An 11,890-nucleotide genomic window follows, 5' to 3' on the forward strand; every position below is an offset into this window, starting at 1 on the left:
CCCTGTAAGGTTTCTTTACTCAACATAAATTATTTATGATCAGTACATTAAAATTCTTGATCTCAGTCTTGCATGATAGTCACAAGCAGATGTTCCGAAAGTATTTGTTTTGAAGAGATACAAGACAACAGTATCATTGGCCTGTGTTGTTCCAGAATCCTTATTGCATCTTAATTTACTAATTTATTTATTTACTCCTTTTCTTAAATCTTAGCACCAGGTGGCCTTAATTTATTAAACCTGACAGAGACCCAGAGTGTCTAGGAAAAAAAACTCCTGTTTTTGGGAGATACTGACACCAATACACAGGATAGGGTAAGAAGACTTTTTTTTTCAGTCATGTATTCATCCTACAAAATCACAGAGCATTTGTCCATTATTGAACCACTTGTTTGCAGGAGGCTAACCAGAGTATTGTTTAACGTTAGTAGATACATATTTCCAAATTTAGTACTTCTGGTACATATTTCTGGTTTTACAGAGTGCTACAAAATCTGATGATGTAAGATTATATGATGATACAGTTGAAGTCAAAAGTTTACATACACTTTGCAGAATCTGCAAAATGTCACACTGCAAAAAATCCTTCAGGTCCCACAAAGGTGTTGTTTTTTCAGCATTTCTGTGTATTTGAACCCTTTCCAACAATAACTGTATGATTTTCAATATGATATCGATGTTTTCACACTGAGGACAAATGAGGCACTCATATGCAAGTTTTACAGAAGGTTCAAATGCTCACTGATGCTTGCGAAGGAAACACAATAAATTAAGAGCTGAGGGTGAAAACTTTTAGAATTTGTAGATCAGGGTAAATTTGACTTATTTTGTCTTCTGGGAAACATAGTATCTTCTGTAGCTGAAAAATGTACACATGTTCATTCTGTTCAAAAGTTTACACCCTTGACTGTTAATGCATCGTTTTTCCTTCTGGAGCATCAGTGAGCATTTGAACCTTCTGTAGTAGTTACATATGAGTCCCTCAGTTGTCCTCAGTGTGAAAAGATGGATCTCAAAATCATACAGTCATTGTTGGAAAAGGCTCAAATATACAAAAATGCTGAAAAACCAAAGAATCTGTGGGACCTGAAGGATTTTTCTGAAGAACAGTGGGCAGTTCAACTGTTCAGGACAAACAAGGGACTCATGAACAACTATCATTAAAAGCTGTGGATTATTTAGGGAACAACTCAGTATTAAGAATCAAGTGTATGTAAACTTTTGAACAGGGTCATTTTTATAAATTGAACTATTATTTTCTCTTGTGGACTATATGTAAATGTATTTTGTGAAATATCTTTTTCAGGTCAGTACTAAATAAAAAATAACATTCATTTTGTATGATCCCTCTTATTTTGGTACAATTTTGTAGATTCTGCAAGGTGTAGGTGTAAACTTTTGACCTCATCTGTAGTTTTTTGGTCATGTATTCATCCTAAAGAAAAGAAAATAAGAAATCACAGAGCATTTGTCCATTATTGAACCACTTCTTGTACAGTATGTTTGCAGGAGGCTAACCAGAGTATTGTTTAGCAGTAGTAGATACATATTACCAAATGTAGTACTTCTGGTGCTACTAAAACTGATGATATAAGATGGTATGATGAGATAATTTAAGATCATTGTCCTCAAATGATAAAGTGTTCATTGCTTGTAACACAGTCACTCTAATCAGAGAAGATGACTGTGTGCCATGCTTCAACTGCTCACAGAAGTCACATGGTCATTGAATTACACTGCACACTTAGGCACACACTTCTGACAGCAGTAATTTAATGACTTCCCTAAGTCTTTTTTCCCCAGACACATTTTTTGTTTGTTGTAATTATAGTAGTCATACCCCACACAGTTCTTTTCCTGTTATCAGTGTGTGTAACAGCTTCCAAAGCTTATGACATAGGACATAAAACTTGTAATGCCAATTGAATTGGAACTTTAATAGAGGTGTTAAAGACATTATCAACTTTAAGGGATTTTAACGAATTACATTATCAGTTTTTAAGGAAGCCATCTTTAAGGTTCCTTTAACATGGTCATATAAAATGCTTGGTGGATTAAAAAAAAAGTTAAATTCATGATTCTTTTTATTTAAAGGGATAGTTCATGGAAAAATAAATTGTTAGTATCTGCTTACCCCCAGGGCATCCAAGATGTAGGTGACTTTGTTTCTTCAGTAGAACACAAAAGAAGATTTTTAACTCAAACCGTTGCATAATGTTGTGAATGCGCTCAATACAATTGAACGTTGCGGTGGATCAGAGGTAAATAATGATATAAATACTGTTCAGTTTCTTGCACAGTTTTGTGTCTTAGAGCCGCATGGTTTAATTTGATTTTGTCTGTGTATGTTTTTTTTTACTCTCAAAGATTTGGTGCCAATGACTGCCATAATATGACTGAAAGACTGCAACGGTTTGAGTTAAAAATCTTTGTTTGTGTTCTACTGAAGAAACAAAGTCACCTACATCTTGGATGCTCTGGGGGTAAGCAGATAAACAAACAATTTTCATTTTTGGGTAAATTATCTCTTTAAGCCATTAATATAATTTGTAATAAATATGTCGGACAATAATCACATGTAAGAGTGGCTTGTTTTTTCCCCATACTCTGAAAACATTTTCCAACATCTTTATAAAATCTATTTATTAAGTTTTATTCACTATGTAAACTTTTCCCCTTGGAATGCATACAAAAACTCTCAAAACTAATACTAAATTTTTTTTAAACTAAATTATTAACTATAGTTTCTCTCATATCCAATATGCTACACATAAAAAGGCTTTCAGACATTCTTGTCCATCATGATCATTACACTTTAAAAAACAGTAGCATTTCACTGAACAAACTGCCATATTTAATTCAAAAAGACAACCTTTGCTTCTATTAGCTCAGAGATGCTTGTTGAGGCATTCACTCTGGCTCAGAACAGCAGATTGGAATCCATATCCTCTGTAGGAATGAAAAGATGGGAAAAGTTAAAAAAACAAACCTGGTTTGTTTATAAAGTTGTTGATTTATTTAAAACGTGTGCATAAAAAATGCATTTAAAGTAGAGTGAATGAATAATAAATAACAAACACTGAGCTGTTAAGACGAGGCCTTCAGTCTTACCTTCCTTAATGCCAAAGCAGATGCACCACTCCTTGAAGGAGACCAACTTGTCCTTGTCAGCATCACACTTTTGGAAAAAGACTGAGGTGCAATGCTCCATCGGAACTAAAGGAACGCGCAGTGGAGCCAGCTCAGAGTGAGAAAGAAACCTGCAACAGCATAAACATACATCCAGTATGTGAACCAAAAAAACAATTTATCATGAGGATAAAAATGAATTAACAGAAAAAAAGAAAATCTTATAAGCATATTTTATCAGACCAACACCAAATTCTTAAAGCTACTGTATGTAATTTTCTCACATCTATAAGTAAATAGTACGTAGGCAGATTTCCCCCACACTGCAGCTTTAAAGCCTCTGTCTGACCACTGACGTTGTGGAGGATATTGGCACCAAGTCTGTCTTTTTCTGGAAATGTCCCTCAACCACATCCTCACACTGGCTAAAAATATGCCTGAACCTCCTGTATGAGTAAGTCAGAGTTAGAACAGTTTCTGGCTCAGACGTCTTGCCCACGAACTGGCCATTCGTGACCAATCACGTATGCACACACTGTAGAGTTCGAACTGGCGAGAATTTCCCAAAATTGCATGTTCTGATCTAATTGGGTAGCTTTTAGATAGTTTCAGGAATCAGGGTTTGGATATTTTTATCAGTCTTTCAGTCAAAACTGAAAGACAAGTCCGAAAGAGAGTTGACATTTATCTTTGAAATCTGTACACACAGCCCTTACCTGTCTGAAGGATGCTGGTCCATCTGTGCAAACTGCCAGTGCACTGGATAGATGTACATGTTGTAGTTCTTTTCAAAGTCTTGCTGTAAAAGCTCAACAGGGTGATCGCCTGCATGAAGACGTCTTTCACTCTCATAGATCTTTTGAACCTGTTAAGCAGAGCGTTTGTCATCTCTGATGAATTCATATTTGCTGGTTTAGATACAATCAAGGACTATTTTTAAAGTAGTACATCAAAATAGTGAATATCCTGTCAAAAGTTGGAGAGCTGAGTAGCATTTTCTTGTTTTAAACCTACTATTTGTCTCTTTGGGAGACATGTGATATCTAGATGAAAAACTATCTGTCCAGTATCTCTGATAGACATACCCTGATCCTTTGTTTAGCTGTGAGAAAGCCAGGAGACATGGATTCATGCTCATATAACTGCAAAAGCACGTTCTTCAGCCAATCCCGCATTCGCAGAGGGAACTGCACCAGCTCCGACTCTGGACATGGAGGAATAACTGCCAGACAAATCACACAAATTAAACATGAAAAGAAATAACAATATAAAAAAATCTAACAACTGTAGATGTACATTAAAACAGAAGACCAGAAGTCTTCTTCTTTGTCCAGATAAGCATTTGCAAAGGCCAAGCAGGCTTTTGTGTGCCTTAAGGCTGGAATACACTACACAACTTTTAAAATCTGAACAGATTTTTTAAACAATAGCCATCATACACTTACCAACTTTGTAAACAGTGATAGAGGAAAACTGGCCATTATACACTACACAACTGAGGATAATACACTAGCAGACTTTGAAGTTGTTCCGATCACAACAAACTCATGCAGAAACCTGCGCCTTGTTGCTAGGAGACGCATAACAAATGAAAACGATATGCATTCTAAAATCGGCTGAAAATATCAAACATGTTTGATATCCTCCGACTGGATGGAATCAAAGTCTAAAGCTAAAAAATCGGAGTCTGTGACCATCATACACTACCCGATTTTCTATGGAATTTTCAAAAATCGCATAGTGTATTTCAAACTTTATCTGGAGAAGTGGTGTCCCCCTTGGTTGAGTTGATTAAAACAGCTGTTCCCAATGAATCAGGGTAATTAGGATGCTTTAGAACAGCGTGGACTATTTGGAATGGTATAGAACTTTGGATTTTCCCATAGACTGTGGCAGTTTGCAAAGGGTATGAATAATTTTGGACATGCCACGTTTTATTCAAATGTAAATAAAAGCTGAGAAATATTTTTTCCACAATGATGCCTCTTGTACATCATCGTATTATCTTTTGGGAGAAGCCTGTGTCAGTTCCGGTCAAAAATAAAAAGTCTGGTTGAATAAAATGAATCTTTAAGTTAGAATTTGCCAGGGGTATGAATAATTGCGGGCTTCACTGTATATATATATATATATATATATACATAGTATACACACATATATTATGTAAACAGAAACTTTTGGATGCAATTAATCGCGATTAATCATTTAACAGCACTAGGGAATATTACATGCTAATAATGATTTTAATGATAAGTGTGGACAATATAGCTCAGAAAATGATTCCTGATTAATTAAATGAGAAATGTTTATATTGAAGTGTCTGAATCGTGAGATCTTTTCAGAAACTTTACATCTCTTCTCACATGCTAATTTTACAACTACATTTTCACAGAATTTTACTTTTCAGGTGCTAACAGTTAAAACAAGTATATTTTTTTGTTTCTTACATTTGCAGGATCCAGTGTAATCCAGGTGAAGTCTGTGGCCTATTTTGGTCCCCTCAAGGCCACACTTGGTGGCAAAGAGCTGACAGGATGTGTCATATGTCTTATTGTCAGTTCCGCATACCTACAATGAAAATGTCCCAATGACAACAGTCTATAATTAGCAAGTGATTATTAAACCTTTTCCTCTTCAATATCTGATAATTAAAGGCTTGCTCTGTAATAAAACATGTACTCGCAGAAGTAACAAAACTGTCACATAGGGCAGTACCCTTTCAAAAAATACAAATGTACACTTTAGGTACTAACTATGGGCTGTCGAATCGATTAATCGCATCCAAAATAAAAGTTTGTGTTCACATAATATGTGTGTGTGTACTGTGTATATTTATATGTATAAATACAAAGACATATACATGTATGTATGTATATTTATATATACACTAGTACTGCCAAACGAATAATCATGATTAATCACATCCAAAATAAAAGTTATATACATGGTAGACTAATCGATACTTGGCATGTATGAATCAATATTGTTTTGTAAAAACGAGAATCGATTAAAACTGAGAAATCAATATTTTTACCCAGCCCTAATATAAGGTTCACACATATATTGTGTAAACACAATCTTTTATCTTGGATGCGATTAATCATGATTAATCGATTTAACAGCGCTAGTACTACCTACCTAGTACTTTTAAAGTACTCATATGCACCTTTAAGGTACTAATATGTACCAGTAAGGGGTAAATGTGGATGCACATTTTAGCTTTTGTACCTTAGGGTACCACCCCAGTGACAGCTTTGTATCTTTTTTTCAGAAGGTGTACATTTGGAAATTAAAGCAGTTTTACTGTAATCATCTGAATGCAAATGAAACTAATTACGTATACTTACATGCTCAAAATCATTTACACTGGGAGGACATTCTGATGGCTCCTGACACACACATATGGGCTTGTTCTCATCGTTCATTTTGCATGTCTTCCCTCTTTTACACCGAAAGTTCTCGCAGGGGTCTTGACCTAAAGAAAGAATATGCAAATATCTTGTCAAATACTGTATCCTCAAATCGAGCATCCACTGCTGCTTTAAAAGGCTCTCAAAGAGACATCTAATAAAGGTTATATATAACTACCCTATAAAAAAGTGCCAGCATTCCTTTGCCTCTGTTGGTTTGGATAGAGCATAAACCAGGGGCTAAGGCTCTCATTGACTTCTTAAGCCGGGGCGGTTTAACAGTCTATGCTAAAACATTCTCTGCTCAGCAGATTCCTAATAAGAATTTGGGTCTATGGAGACATTGTTGAAACAACACTCACCAGCTGGCAACCCCTGTCCGCTGGGCCGATGGGTGGGTCGAATGTCAGGGTAAAGCTCCATAGTGGCCCTAATCTGTACGGGATTCATCCCCACCAAGCGGGTCTGTAAAGAGGCACATCTAACACTTTTCAATGTTTCAGAAAAATTTGGATGGAATATACTAAACATATATGGCCAAATTTTTATGATAATGTGTGTGATGCATTTTGTACCCATTTTCCATTCTTCCTTTTGGGTTTAGGCTCTGCATTTTCAGTGGGCTCCACCAATTCTTCTGAGTCTTTCCTCTGAGAATGTTCCTCAGCTGCTTCCATTGTACTAGCTTGGTCATTTTGCATCTTCTCCAGCTGCTGGTTGTTTCTCTGCTTCTTGGCTTTTCCTTTTCCATGGCTGTTACTTTTATTCTTCTGCTTTTTCTTCTCCTTCTTTGTCTTCTTGCCACTAGAAAGAATAGTGTCTTCAGATTCAGCGCTGTTCTTCTCATCCTGTTGATCACTCTTCTCTCTTTCATTGTCATTTTCAGAGACTTTAAAAGGCTCTTTGAGCTCATCTTGGGTTTGTTCAGCTGGCACGTCTTGTTCTGCTACAGTCTCCTCAAAGTCAGTGTTGGATTGCTGGGAATCATAGTCCACTGTGACTGTGGGAATCACATCTTCAGCTGTTTCCTCTATTTCTTTTTCTATAGAGTTGATGGTTGACATTTTGGCCTCCTCCAGCTTGATAGATAGTGGCTGTGATGCATCACGGTCAGCGGCATAGTCCAAATCCATTGGTATCTCTGACTCAGTACTGCTATCAGTCTCATTTGCATCCTCTACCTTGTTCTCACCTTCTCTTTTTTCAGTTCTATCTTCGCTCTTCACTGTAGATTCTCCATCTTTCTTTCCCTCCTCCATCTTCTTTATTTCTTTGTCATTTTCTGGACTGTCGTCATTATCTTCATCCTCCTCCACAGGTTCATCTGCCTCCTCAGGGACCTGCAGAAGCTGAGTCAGTGCCTCCTCACTCAGGAGCAAAGGTGCATTCTTCTCACCTTCCTCTGAACCTTCAAGCTCATCTGCTCCTGCTTGCTTCATCTCCACATGGCTCTCATTCTCCTCACTCGTGTCGTCATCCTCTGGGTCCTGAGTGCTGGACTCAAAAGGCAGAAATGTGGGCAGAACTCCATCCTTACTGTCATGACGCTTCACTGACTCTGACTTTAAAAAAAATTGTAAAATAATAATAATTTAATGAAGAATTTTAATTTTATTTTTTAAAACTACACTTATTCAACATAGACTGATAAAATTCAAGCCCGCTAGTTACATATCAAAGATTCATTTATAAATAAATAAATAAATAATTTGATTGAATTAGTGTTCTGTAACAAATCAGTTGAGTGAATAATTCAATGACTCGATCATTCAGACTTCAGTTGTTTGCTTCTGAATGAATCAAAGTTTTTTTAACGATCAATTTTTTATATTTTCTATATAATATAATAATAATAATATAGTTGAAGTCAAAAGTTTACATACATCTTGCAGAATCTGTAAATTGTTAATTATTTTACCAAAATAAGAGGGATCATACAAAATGCATGTTATCTTACCAGAGTAAGATATTTCACATAAAAGACATTTACATATAGTCCACAAGAGAAAATAATAGTTGAATTCATAAAAATGACCTGTTCAAAAGTTAAAATTCACTTGATTCTTAATACTGTTACTTTTTTAGTGATAGTAGTTCATGAGTCCATAGTTTGTCCTGAACAGTTAAACTGCCCACTGTTGTTCAGAAAAGTCCTTCAGGTCCCACAGATTCCTTGGTTTTTCAGCATTTTTGTGTATTTGAACCCTTTCTAACGATGACTGTATGATTTTGAGATCCATCGTTTCACACTGAGGACAACTGGGGGACTCATATGCAACTATTACAGAAGGTTCAAATGCTCACTGATGCTTCAGAAGGAAAAACAATGCATTAAAAACCAGGGGTGTAAACTTTTGAAAGGAATGAGGATGTGTACATTTTTCTTATTTTGCCCAAATATCTTTTTTTTTTCATTTAGTATTGGCCTTCAGAATCTACAAAAGATACTTACATGTTCCCCAGAAGACAAAATAAGTTAAATTTACCCTGATCTTGAAATTCAAAAAAGTTTTCACCCCCACTCTTAATGCACAGTAACAACACAGTATTAGGAATGAAGTGTATGTAAACTTGAAGAGGGTCATTTTTATAAATTCAACTATTATTTTCTCTTTTTTTATTATTTTTTATCAAAACGTTTTTATGTGAAATATCTTACTCAGGTCACTGCTAAACAAAAAAATAACATGCATTTTGTATGATCTCTCTGATTTTGGTAAAATAATTAACATTTTGCAGATTCTGGAGGTGTACATAAACTTTTAATTTTAACATATAATTTTTTTAACATAACATGTATAATTATATATAATTCATAAATATATTTTTAAAATATAGGCAAGCATAGTCTGAAATGTAGGCTGACAAAAATGACAGAAGGATTTTTTCAGAGGTCTGCTTAAATTATTAAGTCGAGTAAAAAACCTTTTTAAGAATCACCTGCTCTTTTGGAGTCGGGTTGTATTTGACATGTTGATTTTTTCCATGAGGCTTGCTTTGTACCTAAAACAAATGAAAATAAATAAAATAAAAATACATACATACACCTGGGTTACGGACTTGTGGCAAAAATGCCCCCAAAAATGCCCCATAAATTCAAGATAAGGAGCGAAAAATGCCCCTACAAAACTAAACAACGTATTACGGCTGTCATGACTAAAGTGAAATGTCAAGATGAATAAAAAGTGTCAATTCACAGAATTACATTAAAGATTTACTCACACTGCATTTGCTTTTACATGCTGTTTTGTGCAGTGTTGAGCCTTGTAACCAATTAAGCGCATTTCTGTTGAACTTAGGAATGCATTGGCCAATCAGAGGCTCATTAGATTAGTCAACACTGAAAATGCTGGAGCTGTGATGAGTGTGCACGCTTGCAAATTCTCTCATTATAAACAACACAATACAGATACAATGTAAATAAAAGATTAATTATGTAGCTTCAGTGATTATAATAGGAATTTTTGTATAACTTGTGCTAGACTTGGCTAAAGGGCAACTCAGCCCTTTGTTTTGGTTAATGAAACTTACAGGTAAGCTGTCAAATATCTCAACAGTTCCAGGATGAAAATGTTCATTTTCGGCACACATTTACACGCCATTGCGCATGACGTTCACTGCTTTATTTACAGAACAAACTGAAACTGTATTTACCCAGACAACAATCTTGTTTCAGCTGCACGACTCATACCAACTCATGAACTCGTGAAATTACATTGCTGTTGATGTAATCCTTCCAACTCAGTTATTTGAGATCATCTATGACTGACTGCTCTGTTATAATTTCCTGAAGGAATGCAGATATTTTGCTCGTGGAGTATTGTCTTTCTATTTCCTGATAAGTCACTAAAGTTAAGAGTCCATTTACATTACATTCTCCAAGCTGAACTGAAAAACATGCCTCAGTCTTATGATTTAAGCGAGGCATTTTGTCATTTTAAATCTACACAATTATCCTTTCACCAGCCATGGGACTGTGGGATTGATTTACGGCTCAGCAGAACTCCATTTAAGAGTTAGTCTACTCCCATTCCATTCCCAAGAGTAACGCAATGAAATAATATATAGCCATGTTTGTGATTAGCCGTGTCAAACCCTCTCTGTTGGCCCGGGTCATATATTACAACAGATTTCATTACAGCTTGCAATGTTCCCGCTGATTTATCTACACACTTGATAACATTTGATTGACTCTCTAAAAGCCCCTTGTCTCAATTCCCAGCACGCATATTTCTCATTGCCTGCGTTTGGAACGTTATTCTTTGAAATATGTTCTTGGAAACGTCTTTTGGGTTGGGTTCCATTTGGTTCATTGACCTTTGTGGATTTTGATTGCAGGATTATAGAAATGTTGATTTTACTTACAGATGCGGCCAGTGCTGAGACCAAAAAACAGAAGAGAAACAGGTCTTTCTTCATTTCTAAAAACAAAAAAAACAAAAACAAAAGCAGATATTAATTTGTATGGATGTCAGCAGAGTCCTTTGTCCTATCTTCAAACTTCCTGAAAAACTTGAAGTGACGTGATGTCCCCATTCCCTATTCTTTCTATCTAAGAATTCTGCTTTTCTGCCCTCTGGGCCGTTCTCACACGGGGTTCAGAGTTCTCCATCTGTATGCTGGACGAACACTTGCCATGACACCCCAGCATAAATCAGCCGCCTCAGTTGTCGTGGTAACAGGGCCCAGGAGATGAGCCCCGCTCAAAAGTCACATTCAAAGTCCGGAGGGGCAAAGCAAACATCAGAAGCTACTAGACTGGAAAAAAAGTCGACTAAGTACACAAGCTTTTTGCTTCCTGCACAGAGACAATGTGCCCATTATTGGCCATGTTGATGTGGACAATGACTGGGGTGCAACGGCGTGAAGATACTGCAAGCTGAAAGATGATATATAACTTTTCATTAATTAATTACTTTAATACTTATGCATTTGTTTTAAAAATGCAGTTTTCAACAATGCCTTAAATACACCATGCATATTCTAATTCCTAGTATAAAATATTTTCAGAAAACAAATGTGAAATAAAAAGTTGTGGCAAACTTGTGAATCTACAGTACTTAAAAACTGCAAATAAATGAAATTGTACATTGTTATTGATGGCAACAACATGATATGCATCACGCTCTCAGTTTTTTTTTTTTTTTTTTGGATTACCTTATTATTTTACAAGTGATTTTTTAAATAATTCACTTATAGAAATTGGAATTTGAGACTTACCTGAGCTGTGATGTTGCTGATAAAAGGGGAGGAATTTCGAGTCGCACTACCGAGAGGCAGTCAGTCAAAGTACCTCTCAGTCTCTTCTGCCTCCCCCTCACCACTGTACATCAGATGCCCTTCATCTGCAC

The 11,890-nt window shown here is 35.9% G+C and overlaps 1 protein-coding gene across 1 annotated transcript; it reads right to left on the minus strand.

Annotated features, from left to right (window-relative positions):
• Positions 1–311: 311 nt before the first annotated feature.
• Positions 312–11,890, minus strand: sparcl1 (SPARC-like 1). Its single transcript, XM_073842893.1, has 11 exons — positions 11,760–11,890; positions 10,905–10,960; positions 9,480–9,542; positions 7,115–8,101; positions 6,902–7,004; positions 6,477–6,604; positions 5,577–5,697; positions 4,215–4,351; positions 3,846–3,994; positions 3,112–3,260; positions 312–2,949 (listed from the first exon to the last, which is right to left on the minus strand). Exons 2-11 carry the CDS (start codon positions 10,956–10,958, stop codon positions 2,921–2,923), a joined length of 1,920 nt encoding a protein of 639 aa, XP_073698994.1. The 5' UTR covers positions 10,959–10,960; positions 11,760–11,890; the 3' UTR covers positions 312–2,920.

The sequence above is a fragment of the Garra rufa genome, chromosome 6 (assembly GCF_049309525.1).
Source record: "Garra rufa chromosome 6, GarRuf1.0, whole genome shotgun sequence".
Taxonomy (NCBI): domain Eukaryota; kingdom Metazoa; phylum Chordata; class Actinopteri; order Cypriniformes; family Cyprinidae; genus Garra; species Garra rufa.